Consider the following 21,026-nt stretch of genomic DNA (forward strand, 5'->3'; position numbering starts at 1 on the left):
GTTCAAGGTAGCATCCTACATCAAAGGTAAGGGCATTACCAACTGGGTCAAGCTACCTTTGCATTGGTGCATATCACACCTACCTCCATGTTGAAGTAGAGAAAAGGTATGTTATATGCCAGGCCCTGTTGCCTCAACCTCAAACGCGTTGGGGAAAAGGGCGGATCGCATCCTGGCGCGGTTACCTCCATACTAAAGGGGGTGTTACGTTGTGGTGTTGAATATGAGGGGATGCAATGGCTCCTCGTCCCCCATCCCGGGCCCCTCAACTCACTCGCCTCACGAGCTGTGCCTCACAGACGGGGGCGCAGCGCGCGGAGACGTCCTGTGGTCCCGGAGCGGTAACGGCCGCGGGACCCAGGCTGTCCGGGCGCTAGCAGCACAGAACGAGCCAGCTCGGCCACACCCTCGGCCTAAGTCCCCACCGCGGCCCGATCCCGCTGAACGAGCAGAGCGCGGCCCGTCCCACACTCACCGCGCTTCTGCCCCGCACAGCGGCTGAGCCACGGGCCCGGCTACAGCGGCGTCCGCCCCCGCCCAACTGCCGGCTGCATCCAGCGCGAGAGCCGGGAGCTGAGTGGACTGGAGTGCGCAGCTGCGGGCGCGCGGGGAGGGGAAGGAGCAATGGGGCGAGTGATTCCCTCCGAACGCCTTGTTTGGGTTCGGCGCCCGCGGGGCACAGTCAGAGCAGCCTGGCGGAGGCTGCTGCCCGCATAACCCCAAGCTGGATGCGCTCCCTCAGGGGGCTGTGCTGAGAAATCGGGGCTCGCCGAGGACCAGTGCGAGCGGCTCACGTCCGCGGGAGCAGGCACGGAGCGTAGCGGTGCACACGCCCCAGCTTCCTTCCCTTCAGCTGGATGTTAAACAGCCATGTAAACAAACGCGCCACACAACCGGTAGCTCCTCAAATATAAACCTTGCAGCAACCCCGCCCCTACTTTTCATCTATTGCCATGGGCTGGTGCGTAGCTGCTGGAACAATGTGTGCGGTGGGGGTGTTGACAGCTATTGTACTGAATAAAACTCTAAACCCTGCTCAGGTGCTGCTGCACCTCGAGCACCTCTAATTCCAGCATCGGTGGCTGGTGTATTTGCAACAGCAGACTTGGTTTACCCTAGCCCAGTGGTCCCCAACACGGTGTCCGCGGGCACCATGGGGCTCGCCGGAGCATTTATGTGCGCCTGCCTAGTGCCCAGCAGGGGAGAGAAGCCACAGCCCCGCGCCTCCTGGGGACAGAGAACTCCAGGGCTGCAGGCGCCAATGTTCTCAGTCCCTGGCAGGCGCGGGGCCCACCTAATGCCCAGCAGGGGAGAGACGCCAGGGTCTCGTGCCTGCTGGGGACAGAGTCCTGCGGGCGCCGGTGTTCTCTGTCCTGATGGCTTCTCTCAGGCTTCTCTCTGCACTGCCCGGAACTGCTGCCAAAAAACCCCAAAACAAAAACAAAAAATGCTCTGCCTCTGCAGAATGGACAGAATGTTTATATTTATTTTGTAAAAACACCTTAATTTTTCTTACAGATAGATAAAAAAGAGCAAATTCACATGGTAAGGTGAAAGAGTAATTGCCTAATAATTTAATTAATACCTTTTACATGTAAAATTATCCTTTTTATCTTATGGATTCATATATTATGTAATATTAAATGATGTTTTTCACATTATTTAATGTACAAATACAAAATAAGCCTTGAAAAACTGTTGGCACCCTCCACACTCTTCTGAAAACATGAATGTGCTACTGGTCACAAAAAGGTTAGGGACCACTGCCCTAGCCTATCTTCAAGCGTTTTGCTCTGAGTCTGAAGTAAAAGGTTTGAAAGAAAAATCATTCAACCAGTTGTTTTCATGTTTTAGTTACAATCTGTATTTTTCAAAGTTATCAATAGTATAACAGGATGAGATCTAACAATGTAGAAAGCTACCCACAGTCTGCATTTTCCTTTTTGCATAATATCACATACAGATGATTAAATATTATGACATACTATACTTTAGATCAGGGGTTGGCAACCTTTCAGAAGTGGTGTGCTGAGTCTTCATTTTTCATTCTAATTTAAGGTTTTGTGTGCCGGTAATACATTTTAACGTTTTTAGAAGGTCTCTTTCTATAAGTCTTGGAATCCCCATCCCCTCAAAATATCTCCCCAAGCCTCTTCACCCCCTTTCCTGGGGAGGCTTGAGAATAAAATACCAACCAGTTGCCTTAGCAGTGTGAGCACTGACCAACCCCTTGTCTAAGGACTTTGGAATCAAAGAATTCTTTGAAAAAAGGTAACTTATTAAGAAACAAACACATCTGAAGACTCAGGCTTTAGGGATTAAACACCAAAAATAACTTTCTTGCATTTCAGCTTAAAGGTTACAAGGAAAACAAATGCACCTGGGGTTAGCACAGAGCAATCCACAAACCAAAACAACCAAAAATGTTCCTAATCACGTCTTAACTTTTCCTGTGCTTACATATCTGGGGTTCCAAATGAGGAGTTTCGAGGTATGATGCTGATGATTTCCCATTCCTGGCTTAAAGCTTACAGCTTGTTGCTTCCTTCCCCCCTCTCCAGCCCAAGAGACAGGAGAAAACAAAAACAAACAAAAAACAAAACAAAACACACACCCAGCAGTTTTTCCAATTTGAAAGGGTACAGCCTCCCTATTGGTTTCCTGGTCAGGTGCCAACTCAGGTTAAGCTTCTCTTAACCCTTTACAGTTAAGGCAATTAGGGTACAGCTGCTAAGGAGAATTCTATAGCTATTGACTGTCTGGGTGTCCATAAAAGGGAGCTACCTCTCTCATTTATCCCACCACCCTTAGTCAGCTCTTATTGACTTTTAAGCTCTTAGCAGGCTGGGCAGAAACACAGTCCCACCACAAGTGATTTCAGCATTTAAAACAACAAAAGGCTCTTAACATGAAGCCTATTTAACTCTATTTTTGAACAGTGGGGAGGAACAGGTTAAACCAGGCCAGAGACCCTTCGAAAGAGTCCATACCTCCTGGCTGGGACACCTATCCCCATCCCTCACTGCTTTCACAGGGCATTCGAGACCCTGGCTTAATGAGGTCTGTTCAGTTGAGGTTGACCCCCTCATTTGGGACAAGTTAAGCACAGTTGTTCTCCTTTGCTTAGACAATAAAGACAACACTGATAACATTTCACTACCCCTGCATTCAGTCCTAAAGTGATGTGTAACCCAACTCGAGCCAAAGTTGATCACTTGGAGCTACATAGCTCCTATCTGCGAGATACCTATGCAGAGTAAGTGTATTAACATAAGTACAGTTTGCTACTGAAGTCTCTCCTCCTCCCCAACTAGCTGTTAGGGTAGAGTTCATTCAGACTTTGCTTACTTAGTTTTTATAATTAACACGTTGTACAGTAACAGGTTAAAAGTCTTACAGAAGTATATTATGTCAACACTATTTACCTTTATCAATCAAACTTGTGATCTCATCAAAAAATATATCAACCTAGTTTGACAGGATCTATTCTCCATAAATCCATGTTGATTTGCATTAATTACATTAGCCTTCCTTAATTCTTTGTTAGTCAAGTCCAGTATCAGCTGCTTTATTTTTTAACCAGGATCAATATCAGGTTTACAGGCTTATACCTATCTGGTTCACCCCGTTTACCCTTTCTAAAAATTGGCACAACATTAGCTTTCTTCCAGTCTTCTGGAACTTACCTGGTGCTCCAAGACTTACTGAAAATTAACAACGATCCAGTAAACTTCTCAGCCAGCTCTTTAAAAACAGCTTGGATGCAAGTTATCTGGGCTTGCTGATTTAAAAATGTCTCATTTCAGTATCTTCCATTAAACATCCTCCTGAAATAATAGTGGAATGGAAAGAGAGTTATCTCCATATGAAGAGACTATATCATCTGATTTATCCCCAAATAAAGAACAGAAATATTTATAGAACTCCCCTTTGAAGGGAATAACCATATCCCTGGCAAAGGATGCTACAGTGGCATCAAGAGCCCTTTGGTTCTTGAATGTTATAGATCCCGAGGTCTCTCTTAATATTTTTGTTCTTATCAGGCTTGTTCCATTCATCCATAATTACTTACTCAAAGGAGTGAAGGGTATTGCAGCTTCAGGAGGATTTTGAGGGGAGAAATTTACTTTGGGGCTTACTCTCAGGAACCTGCTCAGGTTTCAGAGCCAGACAGCTCACCTTCTTTAGTAGGAGAGAGAGAGGAGGAGAAGGAAGAGAAGTCATCTCTCCTGGATTTTTGTGTGCCTTTTCTTTCCTTTTTTAGCCTTTTTATATATAAACCATTTTTGCACGCTTTGGGAGTATAGAAGCTGTACTTTGACTTTGGTGAGACTTTTTGTGGCTAGCTTTCCTTAGGGCCTGGAGCCATCTCAAGAGTTATGCCTCAGAATCCTTCCCCACTGGGTCCCATTCCTCGTGGGAGATGGGTAGGTGTGACATTCCCTGGTGTTATCTGGACCAGTGATCTGCTGGGTCACTTCAATCCTCAACTCTGGGAGCCAGCCTTACCCTGCTCTGCTGTGAGAACCCCCACTCCTGGGCTCTTCACACATAGCCTCTAGCATGTAAGCTGCTCCCAGCTATGTGAGCACTTTTGGCCAGCCGCTGCTTGGATTATGCAACTGAATGACACTAGCCACTATCTCCGGTCCCAGACACAACCCTAAGAACCTCCATCTTGCAGTGTCCAGTTATGCCTGCTGGATGCTCCAAGCTTATATGAGTTCATCAGTTTAACAAAGAAATGGATCTGTACCAGGCTTGTTATCCCAAGAGGAGCATCTGACACACTTCAAACCAAACACGCTGCTTCAGGTAGAATAAACAAATTTATTAACTACAAAAGATAGATTTTAAGTGATTATAAGTCAAAGCACAAGAAGTCAGATTTGGTCAAATGAAATAAAAGCAAAATGCTAACCTGATCGTAGCACTTTCAGTGCCCTTACAAACTTAGATGCTTCTCACCACAGGCTGGCTGGTTTCCCTTCAGCCAGGCTCTCCACTTTGATCAGCGCTTCAGTTACTGTGTTTTGATGGCTGTAGATGGAGGTGGAAGAGAGAGAGCATGGCAAATGTCTCTCCCTTTTATCATGTTCTTTCTTCCCCCTTGACTTTGCCCCCACCCCCCTCTTCAGACTCAGGTGAGCATTACCTCATAGTCCTAAACTGACCAAGGGAAGGGGGGGTGACTCACTCAAGAGTCCAACAGATCCTTTATCCCTTCGTAGACCAGTGTCCTTTGTTCCTGTGAGGCTGGGCTGGGTTTGTCCCATACATGTCCTGATGAGGGGTGAACTGCTCCTCTGCTCCTGGAGAGTTTTGCCTGGGCTTGTAAGCATAACTTATACTAAGCATAACTTATATTAAGGAAAAAGATGGGAGACAATGTTTGCTGGGCTTCTATTAGTGTATTTTTTTTTTCCAAACCCAGATCAAGCAAATTACGTTGTTAGTTTCTGAAATATAGTCCTAATAATTCTATTATGGTGTCAATTTTTGAGAAAATAGTAAGCATGGAACATATTGTCTTTATAAAAAAGTTAGCCATTATACATGATCATGTACAGAGATAGTTTTAAGATTGTGTTGCTAACCCTATGTCTAACCAGGTCTGAGGCCAGCTAGACAACTTTTCTCCAATTTGTAATTCTCTTCTTCTTGCCGCCTGCCAGTACCTTCTCTTCATGTTTTTCATATTTGTCAATAAGCTACAAAGAACATACAGTATGCTCACTTTTGATATTGCACCCCACTACTTCCTCCACTACATTATGTAAGTTATGTTTAGTAAAAAAAAAAAATAAAAGAAAAAGAAAAAATGTTTTCCAAATACATTTAATCCTCAAGGGAGCAATTATACAAAGTATCTTATTTCAGCAGTATAAAAAGTTTTCCATTGTTAGAAAAATGTGGTGGTAGCAAAAGAAATTAATAATTTGGCAAATATACATTCTACTATTGGTAGATAACTGTAGATTAGTAAGAACGTAGAACGCACAAATAATTGCAGCAGGAACTTTAATTTTCCCCTACTTCCTTCTGAGCATTTGTTCTTCCAGATTCCAGTGCAGACATCTGAGCTTCCATTTAACAATTCATTTTCTCTGGACTAACAGTTCTTTATCGTATTAGTCAATGCAGCCGTTCTAATTTAGCCTGTAGGGATTTAAAATTCCCAATAGTGGTCTTCACTGTTAGTGTAGGGCTCATAGACTGAAGTTCAACTAGGTAGCAACTGACAGCATCCAAACATACATTTGTGAATCGTCGTCTGTAAAGAAGAAAAAAAAAATGTCAAGAAAACTCATTTTGCTTTTGTTTATTAAAATCCATGTAAGAAAAGGAAGTGGGATTCCTTCAGATAGTAATGGAATAATCTGTAAACAACAAAAACCCAAATCTGCTAACTTTAAATTTTCTAACACAGTTAAATGAAAAGCAAATATTTTAAATTTAACGTTTGTGACTGAAGCATACAGGGAACTTGTTAAATCATTTCTATTCACCTGAGTTTTAATAGTTGAAGTAATTCAAAAACCAAATTTGTAGCTCTTGTCAGTTCAGGAGTGAAATATTTGTTTGAATAATTGCTAGTGTTTTTATCTAATAAATAACAATAAATAAATTGAGAAGTACCCCTTCACTCAGTGAAGAACTATGCTGACTTGTTAGGAAACAAAACTAGTTTTATTCAGTTAAATTTGTGAACATGAATGTAAACTTGGTAAAGAAAAGCACATTTACATATACAAAATGGAATGGAAAAACTGAAAATAATAAGATAAACATAATTCAACAGCAGAAAGGGGAAGCCTAAAATTAAAAAAATGAATAAAATAAGAAAAGCATATAAGTTAAATCTTACGCTTGTAAAAAGATGCTGGATTGTCAGTCCTGGAAAATAGTCCTCATTTCCCAGAATGGGCATTGCACAGACAGATTTACTGCAAACTTCCCTCCACTGTCCTGCCAAAGTGCCTGAACCCTGTTCCAAAGGAACTATTTATGTGCTAATAAAGTTTGCAGATGACATGAAGCTGGAAGGTATTGCCAATACAGAGAGGGACTGGGATATCCTACAGGAAGATCTGGACGACCTTGTAAACTGGAGTAATAGTAATAGGATGAAATGAAATAGTTAAAAGTGCAAGGTCATGCATTTAGGGATTAACAACAAGAATTTTTGTCATAAACTGGGGATGCATCACTTAGAAGTAACAGAGGAGGAGAAGGACCTCGGAGTACCGGTTGATCACAGGATACCTATGAGCTGCCAATGTGATATGGCCGTGGAAAAAAGCTAATGCAGTCTTGGGATGCATCAGGCGACGTATTTCCAGCAGAGAGAAGGAGGTGTTAGTATAGTTACAGAAGGCACCGGTAAGACCTCATCTGAAATACTGTGTGCAGTTCTGGTCTCCCATGTTTAAGAAGGGTGAATTCACACTTGAACAGGTGCAGAGAAGGGCTACTAGGATGATCCGAGGAATGGAAAACCTGTCTTATGAAAGGAGATTCAGGGAGCTTGGTTTGTTTAGCCTAACCAAAAGAAGGCTGAGGGGAGATATGATTGCTCTCTATAGAGGGATAAATAACAGGGAGGGAGAGGAATTATTTAAGCTCAGTATCAATGTGGACAAAAGAACAAATGAATATAAACTGGCCATTAGGAAGTTTAGACTTGAAATTAGAAGGTTTCTGACCATCAGAGGAGTGACATTCTGGAATAGCTTTCCAAGGGGAGCAATGGAGGCAAAAGACATATCTGGCTTCAAGACTAAGCTTGATACATTTATGGAGGTGATGGTATGATGGGATAGCCTAATTTTGGCAATTGATTGATCTTTGGCTATTAGCGGTAAATATGCCCCATGGCCTGTGATGGGATGTTAGATGGGGTGGGATCTGAGTTACTACAGAGAATTCTTTCATGGATATCTGGCTGGTGAGTCTTGCCCACATGCTCAGGGTTTAGCTGATTGCCATATTTGGGGTCAGGAAGGAATTTTCCTCCAAGGCAGATTGGCAGAGGCTCTGGGGGGTTTTCACCTTCCTCTGCAGCATGAGGTACAGGGCACAGGCTGGAGGATTTTCTGCACCCTGAAGTGTTAAAACCACAAGTTGAGGACTTCAATAGCTCAGACATAGGTCAGGGGTTTGTTACAGCAGTGGGTGGGTGAGATTCTGTGGCCTGCGTTGTGCAGGAGGTCAGACTAGAAGATCATAATGGTCCCTTCTGACCTTAAAGTCTATGAGTCTGTTTCCAGGGGTAGAAGAATTCATACTCCATAGGTAAAATCGTAACCCCAGTTAAGACAATAGTAAACTTCCCATTACAGCAACGGGGCCAAGATTTCATCTCACACCTAAGTAAATTCTTCACATACCTGGATTTTAGTCAAGCTCCATCAATAGTTGACAAGTATAAAATTGAAAATAGGTTCATAAAATATACACCAAAAATACCCTAAGTGTACCATATAAGTTGAAAGTTGTTTGTAGAGAGGGCCAGTTGCCACTAAAGATTTACCACAATCACTGTGAATCTGATTCTTGAACATGAAGCTTCAAGAGGCAGCCAATTTTTGATCTAATTCGAGGGAGTCCACATTTTTAAAGAACTATAAACATTTACTTAAAAGTCAGACACAATTTGTTTAAAAACAAGCACCATAATAATAATTAAAACCCCTTCACCTAAAATTGGAACTGCTACCCAGTACATACCTCTGAACAACTGTAAGAGTAACAATGACTTTTGGTGACTCTACCTTGAGTTGGATTTTAAAATCAGTGACCCAATCAGTGACCCAAAGGGCTTTGGAGCTTCCAAAACAACTAACTTGAGAGTATATTTTTAAGTTTTGCAGAACACTTGTTTATAGTTACCTCTCAAAGTTAAGCACTTTGTTGGGGTCTTGTACATATCCCGATAATAATACATGAATACATTCCAAAAGGTGTAAAGGCTTTTTCATTCTACTCCAGTATGGGTCCTAAAAGAAGATTATAATCAAGTTAGAGAGGCAGTACGAAGTTAATTCTGATTCATCAATAGGGAAATGTAGAGGATGTCAGTACATAAAAATTGTATTAAATCAAACATTTAAAATATTGCAGTATTACAGCAAAAGAATGAAAAAAAGTGAGAATTGGATGTTAGTTACACTTGCATGGGTTTCCACTACTGAAAATATAAAACACATGATATTCATCAAACAGTACTGTAAATATTAGACTTTGTATAATTCCAACACACTCTGAACTACTGAATAGTTTGGTAGGATATGGATATGTAATGGGGACTACAACCACCATACTGAGCATAGGCAGAAAGGTGAGGAAAGCCTCTCCTGTTTACAGGGAAGCAGCTTTACTACACCCCCATGCAGCTGCCCCAGTTCCCAATTATGGAGACAGGCACCCAAAGCTGAGGAATAGAGGAAACAAGGCCTGCTGCTATAAAGGATAGATTACAGAAAAGAAAGGGGAGGCAGAAAGGCCTGGGACAGAGAAGGGGTGACAGCTCTGCAGCCGGCTGCCTCCACAAACAGAGACTGCTAGACTCAATTAGAGGTATGGGCCCAAGTGTGACACTACACTCCATATTCATCACAGTAATATGATGATGGTATGATTATGGCATAATTGCGATGCATTTTGTACAAGATGAGTAACGTGAGGTGTCATTGGAAAAGTTATGATTTGCCGAATATGATTATCTTATTTGTATGCATGAATGATTTTTCTATCTAAAGTTATGAATATTGACTATATATCTGTATTTCAGATGTAGTCATTCCCCTCTATTCGGCATCATCTGAAGTACTGTGTTCAGTTTTGGCCCCACGCTACAAGAAGGATGTGGAAAAATTGGAAAGAGTCCAGCGGAGGGCAACAAAAATCATCAGGGGCTGGAGCAAATGACTTATGAGGAGAGGCTGAGGAAATTGGGATTATTTAGTCTGAAGAAGAGAAGAATGAGGGGGGGGGGGGATCTGATAGCTGCTTTCAACTACCTGAAAGGGGGTTCCACAGAGGATGGATCTAGACTGTTCTCAGTGGTACCAGCTGACAGAACAAGGAGTAATGGTCTCAAGTTGCAGTAGGGGAGGTTTAGGTTGGATATTAGGAACAACTATTTCACTAGGAGGGTGGTGAAACACTGGAATAGGTTACCTAGGGAGGTGGTGGAATCTCCTTCCTTAGAGGTTAAGGTCAGGCCTGACAAAGCCCTGGCTAGGATGATTTAGTTGGGGATTGGTCCTGCTTTGAGCAGGGGGTTGGACTAGACAACGACCTGAGGTCCCTTCCAACCCTGGGATTCCATGATTCTATGATCACCCACTGTGCAAAAACACTTCCAGCCTAGACAGCTGGTTGTGAAGGGCACATTCAGGGTAATGGGCCATTAGGAAAAACAATAGGCCTTAGGAGAAGGTTATCCTCCACCTGGTGAGCCTTCCTGAGTATGCTCCAGTAAGGCCGCTATGATGGGGTAGGGCATGTGACCAGACCACATGACACCGATCTCCATTTTGGGTACCTGTATTTTTCCACAAACGGGCTAGGAACTGTTTTTGGAATAAAGAGATCCCGCCACATGTTAAAGCAGGGAGTGACATCATCTGTAGTTCTTCACTCCCCAATACTCAACAACTGGAGAAGATTCTAAGGAACAGCACTTGGAACAGGGGTGGTGAGCCCAAGCTGAAAAGGAAGTGCAGCTTGCACCTTGAGAATCTGCAAGCCTGTTTGTATCACCAGTCAGATTTTTAGTATTTTAGGTTTAGCCTGCAGTTTTGTTTATTTGCTAGGTAATCTGCTTTGATTTGTTTGCTATCATTTATAATTGCTTAATATCTTTTTGTAGTTAATAAACGTGTTTTATGTTTTAGCCTAAACCAGTGTGCTTTAAGTGAAGTGTCTGGTGAAATATCTCAGCTTGCTTACCACATGTATGCATATTCCTCTCCACACTGAGGGAGGAGTGGACATATTTTGGGGGGGGGAGGGGACGCATGCCTGGGGAGCTGGAAAACTGGCCGGTGTCTGCTGTTTGCACTCCGGTTGCCCAGTTTGGGTGAGTGGTACTACCTGCTGTTGGGTTATTACAGGGCTTGGGTGAGGATGGCTGTGTCCCCAACTAGCTGTGTATCTTAGAGGGGCACCATGGTTCCCACAGCTCCCAGACTGCACCCCAGGGATGACAACCAGTCACACCAAGAACTGCTCTGACCTGGGACAAAACTGAGAAGGACCAGTCAGGAACAGCACGGACCCCTTAATAGATTACACCTGGAGCCAATGACAGGGCAAAATGAACCACAAAGATTATCTTTGTTCTTTAATCAGAAAAAACACACACTCTGAACTAAAAAGGCAGGAAGTGATTCTTATCCTTTGTGCCAGTCACAAACCAGGGAAATTAATAAGCTAAGAAAGATGAAATAGCTTGTCTGTTTCTGTTGATCTTTCCATTATGGACTACCCTAAGAAAGAAGAAAATCAGATTCAGGAATCCAAGACCTGTTGTCCATGCTGAATGCAGAAATTCTAATAATTTTAATCCTATTTATGACAGGAGGGAGATCATCTGTAGCTGAAGTAACAGGAATATCAGAGTTTAATAGCTTTCCTCACCTACTAGGATCAGAAACAGTGAGTTTTTTTTGTTTTTTTAAACTAGTAAGATATTTCAAAATCCGAAGGTCTATTAAAATGTCTGATAGATCTCATTTTAACTTTCATGTAAAATTTTAGAATTTAATATTGAAGATAAAATTTTAGCTCAAATATTATCCTTACCCGTGCTTTGAACAACTGATCATACACTTCAAGTAGCCTAGATAGTGGTACTCCAATTTCCCGCATAGTGTGTGTTACGAATCCCACATCCCAGTTCAAAGAACAAACTTGTTGCTCTAGAAACTGCACTAAGAAATCTGAAAAACAAAGAACTGCCTGTTCAGGTTCCATCTTGCTTTAATATTAGTTTAACAAAGCTAATGAATGTTAGGTATCTACACAAGGTTTAGTTATGTCCTTCCTTACACAGAACCTTTCAACTGTGGAGATCAAAGCATTTTACAAAGTGCGTAAGGGTTATCCCAGAATTTACAGATGGGAAAACTGAGGCCGAGAGGATATGCAAGATGTGGCTGCTTTCCAGAGTCAGATGCTGTTATGAGCATCACAAGAGGTATTACTCAGGAGCAACAACACTATGTTACTAAAGGCTTAGCACATTGTCCTTGTGATAGTTTCAGGCTATGCTATTGGCCAGGGAAATTCAATAGCCCAACTCTGATTTTCCCTGTGACAGCACAACACACTGCTATTAGACAGCCAGACTAGTCTGTCTTTATCTATAATACTAGCACATCCATACTGTGTTTAGCTCTCTGTAACATAAAACTAGTATTTGCAAAAGCTTAGAGTGACATATATCCATGCAGGTTTTTACACAGATATCCTCTTCACGATGGCATTTGAGTATCTCAAAGAAGAAAACACAGACCCCAATCTAATAAAGAACACAGAGTTCTCCTATACTATACTTTATGGAGTTGCCTCTGTAGATATATCACATATATAGATATTGCAAGTAGATACATAAAGAGTCCAACAATTGTACAAAATAAACACATACTTTGCATATACTTAGTATGTGAATAGAAGCAGGCTGCTCTACCCTTCAATGTCTAGTTTACGTAACTGTCCAAAAATAAATTCAGCTGTTGTCTGAATATAGCAAAATAAGACCATTTCAGAACTTAGATTAGCTGCAGTTTTGGGTGCAAAGTACTAATCATAGGTAAGTTCTAGGAACGTAAGAATTGCCATATCATATCTGTATTATCAATATACATTTTACCATTACAATTTTGTCTCTTCTCTTGTTCTAGCCACTCTCTCCAATCATCCACCAAAGTGACTGTGATAATAAAGCACCACAACCCCATTGTCCAAATTCTTGCTGTTAGACAACAAAGAAACGACCAGCCATCTGCCCTAAAACCCATCATCAGGGATTCCATTCCCTAATTTACTCAACAACCTCAATCACTATCATCTTTGCAATAGTAAACTTCAATAAAAACTGATTTCATTTTACTGTTCCAGCCACAAGGGAAAATTTCACATATAAAAACAGTGATTAAAAATTACAGACAGCGGAGGAAATACAGCTTTCTTTAGAAATGTAATCTTACAATTGTCTCTCTTTTCAGAAGAAAAAGACAGGCAATTTTCCAATAATCTCAAAAACATATTTGTTTCACTATGTTCTTTTGATTCTATCTTGTATAAAAAGTACAGCATGTAAAGCTAACATTTATTTAACATATGCAAAACTAGCATTTATATATACAGGTAAATTTAGTTGCTTTTTAATTAGCATCATACAAAGTTTAAACACTGAATAAAGTATGTTTGTTTCAATGCTTAGGGAGTACTTGAGGCCTTTGAACCCACTGCCATAATGCCTATTTTTCTTCCAAATACTCTGTTAAATTGCTCACCTAAAGGAAAATAACGAGGTGTCCCAGCGTATATCTTTCCAAGTAATACCATCTTTAGATTAAGAGCTTGCATTCTGTCAGTTGGGCTCAGAGTCACACTGTCACTCAACTCTGAAAGAGAAGAGTTAGACGTATAATCTACCTTTAAATCTAAAGTTTACCGAGAGTAATTAAATTAAAAAAAACCAAACATAGCTATTACCTATTACTACAGTGTTGTATTTGCATTTACCACTGACACTCCAAGCAAGTCTCTTCTAACCCTGACTTTTATATTCTTTAGGGCATACACATAACTACATTTACTGTTGGTGGGAAGTCAGTATGTATGCATGTGGAAATGCAAATACACTTTCAGATTTCATATGAATGCATATATGTTACATGAATAGGTTTAGTATTCCCTTGAATTTCATATGAATCCACTAATATACATGACCAAATGGCTTTAATATCTTAAAAAGTCTTATCCAATAGCTTTTGGGAGACCTATGTGAAATGAACTGCAGTTTCAATCCAATACCCAAAGTGGAAAAGTGCATACATTGCAAAATCACCAACAGTTGTGACACAACTTTCCTGGCAATCTCCAATATAAAAGCTAGGACTAAATGGGCAAGGAAAGTGAACTACTTGTTCACTATAGAGGTTAAGGCAAATTGGCAGAGCCAAGTTGGGAAGCCTGTACTGCTGGAACCAGTGCTCTACCTCTTCTTCGGATAAACAGAAGACTTCAGTTTCCATGACGTCAATCTGGCAACCTTTCATAAACACTAAATTCACTTAAGGCTTTAATCCTTCTCAGCATAACTTTATTTAACATTTTGATTATGATTTTCTTATCCTGAAACCTTCAGATGAAAGTCCGCAGGATTTCTGAAGCCATCTCTTTTAGAAATGCCCCAGTACAATGGCAACCAAGAGGAGCATAAACAGAGCTCCGCTCTGCCAAGCAGGTGATCAGGGGTTTGGGGTCAATGGGGTGGAGGAGGTAGCACACTCTGCGCTCTAGATGGATCTTCTTTTGCCATTTGGCAACTCATTTCTGTCTCCAGAGAACATTATGTCGAGACTCTCCTTGAAGAGAGACATGGTTGCACATAATTGGTACAGGATCTGGGAGGAGTTGCGGGAGATGGTGTTCTAGTGGATCACAAACTAAATAGGAGTCAACAATGTAATACTGTTGCAAAGCAAAAACAAAAAAGCAATCATCATTCCTGGATGTATTAGAAAAGAGTGTTATAAGCAAGAAACAAGAAGTAATTCTTCTACTCAGCACTGGTAAGGCCTCAGCTGGAGTATTGTGTCCAGTTCTGGGCACCACACTTCAGGAATGATGTGGACAAACTGGAGAAAGTTCATAGGAGAGCAATAAAAATTATTAAAGGTCTAGAAAACATGAACTACTAGGAAAGACTGAAAAAAACTAGGTTTGTTTAGTCTGGAGAAGAGAAGACTGAGGTGGGACATGATAACAGTTTTCAAGTAGGGCAAAAGGTTGTTATAAAGAGGAGGGTTTTAAATTGTTCTTCTTACCCACTGAGAATCGGACAAGTAGTGTGCGGCTTAGATTGCAGAAAGGGAGATTTAGACTAGAGATTAGGAAAAATTCCTAACTGAGAAGGATAGTTAAGCACTGGAACAAATTACATATGGAGATTGTGGAATCTTCATAACTGGAGGTTTTTAAGAACAGGTTAGACAAAATATCTGTCCAAAATAGTCTAAATAATACTTTACTCCTGCCTCTATGCAGCTGACTGGACTAGATAACCTATCTTGGTCCCTTCCAATCCAATATTTCTATGATTCTATAAGACAATGAAGGGGAGTAAGATGATTAATGGGGTGGGAGGATGTGCTGTAAAAAAATACCCATCTATAATGTGGGTTATTCAAGTCACATGTACATGTAAATCATCCTAAGGTTTGTTTGTACAAATGTTTGATTTCTACCTTCTGTTAGGCACTGGAAACAATCATGTTAACATTACTGAATTAATAGGCAGGCTCAAAAACCCAAGCACAGCTCAATTTCAACATACCACTTAATAAAGCCATTTTTAAAAAAATTGTGTAAACAGATAATGCTACTAACAAATGAACGTATTTATTATTATAATGGAAAATAAGTGCTTTTTTTCCTACTTATGTTATAACATGTCTGTGTTTGATTCAAATAGCTGCATTCCACTCACTGTTAACACAGCTCCTAAATCTTTAGAATGATTCAACTGCCATGTCCACAACTGGAAGAAAATGTACTTCTACTGCTGCAATACAAACTGACTCAAGCCCCAATCTCAAAACAAGCTCCATGTGAGTGCAGAGGATGAGGACTTCTACTATTCTTTTGTTTAAATAATAAACGTTTGAATTTTTACAAAATTCCTAAGTTCTGAAGTTAATATTTAGGTTTCACATTCAATGAAGTAAAGCACAGAATATTCCTAAAGATTTACTTAACATCTCATGAGGATAGGATACTAACAGCAGCACAAGATCACTGGCACTAAATGCTTTCATTATCAGTTATTCTATATTTCTAAGCTACTTCAGTCCCAGTCTGTCCAGACTTACCTTTCTCAATTATTTCTTGCCAAAGAGTCTGCACCAAAATAGGGTCTGAATGACCTGCACAATGTATAATTGCAAGCTTACACTCTGAGAGTTTGAAAGGGTCAGCAAATTCACCATACAGCTGCAATAAAAGAGACAGAGTTTGATATTTCAGTCAAGACAAAACAAGATGATTTACTATCAGAGTGACATTAAATAGAACAGTTATTTATTAACATGCAACATACACAAAGTGAAACTAAGCCAAAATAGTAGATGGTGCATTTTAATAGCTATTGACAGATATTGCATGAAGAACATTTGTATTGAATCAAGTCAGCACTGTATCACGATACAATCTTAAAATTTTAAAGCAAGCTAGGAAAAAACTAGAATGCTTGTCAATTCAACACCTCCAAAATCAAAGAAGCTATGCATTGTGTAAATAACATAACATATGTTTCCTACAGCAGACAACACAAAGAGAAAAAGAGGAACTTATTGGAGGTAAAACATGAAAAGATAAGATTAGACAGGCTAAACCTAAATATATATAAATTTTGAAAATAGAACGCTGAATTCAATGAGACTTTTTTTGGCTAATGGCTGATTAACAATTTGATGGAATATGTCATTCTCAGATACTAGAAAAGCTTATATTTAAGAGTGGGATATTGCATTTTTTTTGCATGAGTAGTTTGAGCAGTCAGGTGAACATCAACTTATTTCCAATCACCTTGGTGATGTCCATCAGCTCAGAATCCAACTGTGAAATTGCATCTTGTACTGAAGAATGATGGAAATATTGCCGCTGTAATGTTTCCTCTATTTGTAGCTGTATCCTAGCCACCTAGTTTAAAAAAATTAAGATAATTCAAGAGTCATTCATTTCATCCAAAGCTATGGAAACCTGGAAAAACCTAGAATTGATTCTAACACATTTGAATATAGAAATTCCATGAGTATATGTTAGAGACATAGTCCTACTAAAGTGAGTGCATCTGGATCTACTGATTTTTATTGGGACAATGCATTTCAGCCTAAACAGTTTGTTTTCGCATTTACATTAGTTGGAAAAAAATAGTGTAATTGCCAATAATACAAAAGACCTATGCTAACACTGATACTAATAGAAACATTAACTTTTCAACATAGCTTCTCCCTTGTCCTGTCCCTCCTTCTCCCTTGTCCCATCCATTCTCCTTCCCTCCAAGCCCCCTCCTCTTCTCACTTTTCTTTCCATTTCCTCCTTAATGAAGCCCACCTCCCAAAAAATAATTACGGAACTAACACGATGTTTGCTGCCATTACACAATTCACTCTGTGTGCTATAGCTCATTCCCGCAACCTGTCTGTCTTCTTTATTAGATTTTAATCTCTTCAGGGAAGGGACTGTGCTGCTCTGTGTTTGTACAGTGCCTATCACAATCGGGTCCCCACTCTTGGTTGGTCCTTAGGTAGTACCATAAACAAACAAGACTATAATAGCAACTAAGGAAAATGGTTTTTCATTTTTTCTTACTTCCATTTTCTCTTCTAGTTCATGCAGAAATTCGCCATCTGCAGCTATCGATGATATGGCAGTGGAACTCTTGGCACTCAAAATGGCACGTGCAATATACTCAAGACGCTGCTGAAGTGGAATTTCTGTGCTGTAAAAGAAATATTCAGACTGTAAGCCACATGCCTAGAACACAGACTTTCAGAAATGTAGGGCAGGAAGGGACCTTGAGAGGACTGGAACAGTCACTGTGCTGAGAAAGGACCAAATAAACCTAGACCATGCATGACAGGTGTTTGTCCAACCTGTTTTTAAAAACCTTCAGTGATGGGGATTCCACAACTTTCCTTGGAAGCTTATTCCAGAGCTTAATTCCCCATAGAGTTAGAACTTTTTCCTAAAATCTAATCTAAGTGTTCCTTGCTGCAGATTAAGCCCATTACTTCTTGTTCTCCATGTCCACTAAAGGAAGGTTAGTTCATCACCATCCTTTTTGTAACAGCCATTAACATAGTTAAAGACTGTTTTCAGGTCCCCCCTTCAATCTTCTTCTCTCCAGACTAACCATACACAGGTTTGTTTTTTGTTTTTTCCTCATAAATCAGGATTTCTAAACCTTTTACCGTGCTTCTTGTTCTCTTCTAGATTCTCCCAATTTTTTCCACATCTTTCTTAAAGTGTGGAGACCAGAACTGGACACTGTACTCCATCTGAGGACTCACCAGTGCCATGCAGAGTGTGACTATTCCCTTCAGTGTCTTACGTATGACATTTTTGTTATTACACTCCAGAACATTAGCCTTTTTTGCAACTGCATCACATTGTTGAAGCATTCAATTTGTGATCAACTATAAACATTAGATCCTTTTCAGCAGTACTAGCACCTACCCTGTTATTCCCAATTTTGTAGTTGCACATTTGAGTCTTCCTTCCTAAGTGTAGTACTTTGCACTTGTCTTTATTTAATTTCATCTTGTTGATTTCAAACCAATTCTCTAATTTGTCAAGGTTATTTTGAGTTCTAATCCTGTCCTCCAGAGCGCTTGCAATACCTCCCAACTTGGTGTCATCTGCGAATTTAATAAGCATACTCTCCATTCCTCTATCCAAGTCAAAATACTGGACTGACCCCTGCGAGACACCACTAGACATGGCTAACCATTCTGACATCAAACCACTAATAATTACTCCTTGAATAGGTCTTTCAACCATTTGTGGGTACTATAATACCCAGCTTTTAGTAATTGCATTTTCCTAGTTTGTTTATGAGAATGTCATGTGGAACTGTTGTATGCAGTGGTTTGTAGCCATGTTAGTCCCGGTATATTAGAGTGACAAGGTGGGTGAGGTAATATCTTTTATTGATCAACACATGTCTCATCACTCTCACCAGGAGAAGTTAGTCCAATAAAAGATATTACCTCACTCACCTTGTCTCTCTAATTTGGAACTGTGTCAAAAGCTTTACTGAAGTCAAGAGATATCATGTCTACTGCTCCCCCCTAGCCACTAGGCCAGTAATCCTGTCAAAAAAGTGTGTCCCCAAAATAGTTATACTAAAGAGAACATAGGAAGCAGGACTTCTAAATTCTCCTGGCTCTGACACTGACTCAAAGTGTAACTAAATAACACTTTGCACATGCCCATCTGTAAGACATTCCTCCCACAGCTAGTCTACAATTATTATACAAAGCTATATAATAAAATACACAATGTAACTAAGTTACCATTTTAATATTCCACAGCTACATTAATTCTGTAACTTGTTTATTTCTGTATAAAATATGCAACAATTTCCATTTTATCATTCTAATAGTGGTCAGGTTAAAAACTGACATTCATATAATAATATTTTAGGTTTTTGTTTATTGTTCAGTCTTTACACAAATTAACTTTTCTTTTATTATCTCAATACTAGGAATAACATATTGATTACAAAGTGTCCATACCTATGCATGTCTGCCAATTTAGCCAACACTCTGGCTGCATTACTGAAGTTCCTGTTCTTCTCAAAGTATCTCCACAGTAAATCCATATAACGGACTTTGTTTTGATCAACCTTGGCCATACGCACCAGATACGGCTCCAGAAATGGGGAGGTAATCTGCAGGAATCATATAAACCACAGTTAAGTTTTTTTTTTTTTTAAAGCATCCTTAAAAACTTCTCTGTTCCTAGTGTATGTGTTTTTAGCCAGTATTACAATCAAATCTTTTGGCTTAATAGAAGTACCCTATAAAATATTTTTGTGAGTATGTTTGTTTTGCATGATCTTACCTGTAGCAGTTTATCTGCAAGATCAGCTTGCATCAGCCAGTTGTAGAGAGCAATAGAGAAGAGTTCATCTGTTGAACGCTGAGCCAATTTTAGCATTTGTTCAAACTAAACGAAGAAAAGTCAAAAGTTGTTACTCCAGAACTGTTCACATTTCATACATAGCTCAAAGTCTTTGTCACTGGGTAACATCTATATTAACATTCAGTAATTTTTATGAACACCTATCTTCTCACATACTGAAACACGTTCAAGTCCTGACTTTCTCTCTGTTAATTTACTTTGCAACAATATGTTGTACAAACTTTTTATAAGAAGTTTTACAGCCCTCAGGAAACAAACTGGTAGCTTTTTAACTTAAGCCTTGCCTAGTATTTACAGAGCAAGATAGTTGTGACTGTATCTCTTTTGTAAATTTCTTACATGCTGTCCCGCTTCTTCATTGCTCAGCATATTGGGATCAGATGACAACACTGGAGGGCCTGGCTTTTTGGGTACACTGGGAGACTGAGGAGCAGCTTTACTTTGATTTACTAGTTCTTGAAGGGTGTCAGTGATGCATTTGTAACTGTTTAACCTGCAAGTCGGTGCAAGACAAAGAACAGTTTAAGTTACAGATATCTGTGAGATCCTTGCTCCCACAAGATAGGTTGCTGTATAAATCAGAAAAATATTTCTGAAACTAAAAAGAAAAAAGTTTTTGTAGGACCCGGTCAGCTGAATCAATGTAATTTACTAGCACTCTCTCTCTTCTGGAATGATCTTTCTTACAAATACTTTGTTGTGCAAATTCCCCACTTCAGTAGTAACTGCTAACATGTTATTTTCCTTTCAGTTAGGAGGGCAGGATGCAAAGGCCTTGTAGGCTGCTTATTCCCAATCAGAAATAATTTAAGGGTTATACACTATGAATACTACTCCTTACCCAGGGCATACTTTTCATAATGGAACATATTCCATTAAAAAAGTAACGTGACTAAAGCTGGCCAACAATTTACAGATATTCTCGAAGTCACTGCTTCCCCAAACAATAGTGCTGCAAAGGGGGACTGTTAAAAACTGGAATATCATCCACAATTTTTTTTTTTTTTAACAAGTTACAGGTTAATTCAATTATATAAAGGTTAGATCACAGACAGCCTTTCCCAAACCATATCTTACAG

The 21,026-nt window shown here is 40.0% G+C and overlaps 2 protein-coding genes across 5 annotated transcripts in view; both read right to left on the reverse strand.

Moving 5' to 3' along the window:
* The window catches only part of CPLANE1 (ciliogenesis and planar polarity effector complex subunit 1), a 181,764-nt gene extending 176,024 nt beyond the window's left edge, over positions 1–5,740 (reverse strand). Inside the window, exon 1 of one of the 3 annotated variants that reach the window (XM_050943762.1) lies at positions 3,687–5,740. The gene's annotated coding sequence lies outside the window, so the exon portion shown is untranslated. Of the gene's footprint in view, positions 1–475; positions 914–3,686 lie in introns of those variants that run through there. The other 2 variants (XM_050943758.1, XM_050943759.1) reach the window with 2 other exon arrangements.
* An 82-nt stretch (positions 5,741–5,822) lies between these two features.
* Positions 5,823–21,026, reverse strand: part of NUP155 (nucleoporin 155) — a 59,563-nt gene continuing 44,359 nt past the window's right edge. Inside the window, exons 26-35 of one of the 2 annotated variants that reach the window (XM_050943770.1) lie at positions 20,287–20,440; positions 19,867–19,971; positions 19,539–19,693; positions 17,611–17,740; positions 16,825–16,938; positions 16,110–16,230; positions 13,527–13,637; positions 11,812–11,948; positions 8,893–8,999; positions 5,823–6,274 (exon numbers count right to left, since the gene is read on the reverse strand). In XM_050943770.1, coding sequence (XP_050799727.1) covers positions 6,136–6,274; positions 8,893–8,999; positions 11,812–11,948; positions 13,527–13,637; positions 16,110–16,230; positions 16,825–16,938; positions 17,611–17,740; positions 19,539–19,693; positions 19,867–19,971; positions 20,287–20,440 — 1,273 coding nt within the window. In that variant the 3' untranslated portion in view covers positions 5,823–6,135. Of the gene's footprint in view, positions 6,275–8,892; positions 9,000–11,811; positions 11,949–13,526; positions 13,638–16,109; positions 16,231–16,824; positions 16,939–17,610; positions 17,741–19,538; positions 19,694–19,866; positions 19,972–20,286; positions 20,441–21,026 lie in introns of those variants that run through there. The other variant, XM_050943771.1, reaches the window with a different exon arrangement.

Source organism: Gopherus flavomarginatus, chromosome 3 (genome assembly GCF_025201925.1).
Source record: "Gopherus flavomarginatus isolate rGopFla2 chromosome 3, rGopFla2.mat.asm, whole genome shotgun sequence".
Lineage (NCBI taxonomy): Eukaryota > Metazoa > Chordata > Testudines > Testudinidae > Gopherus > Gopherus flavomarginatus.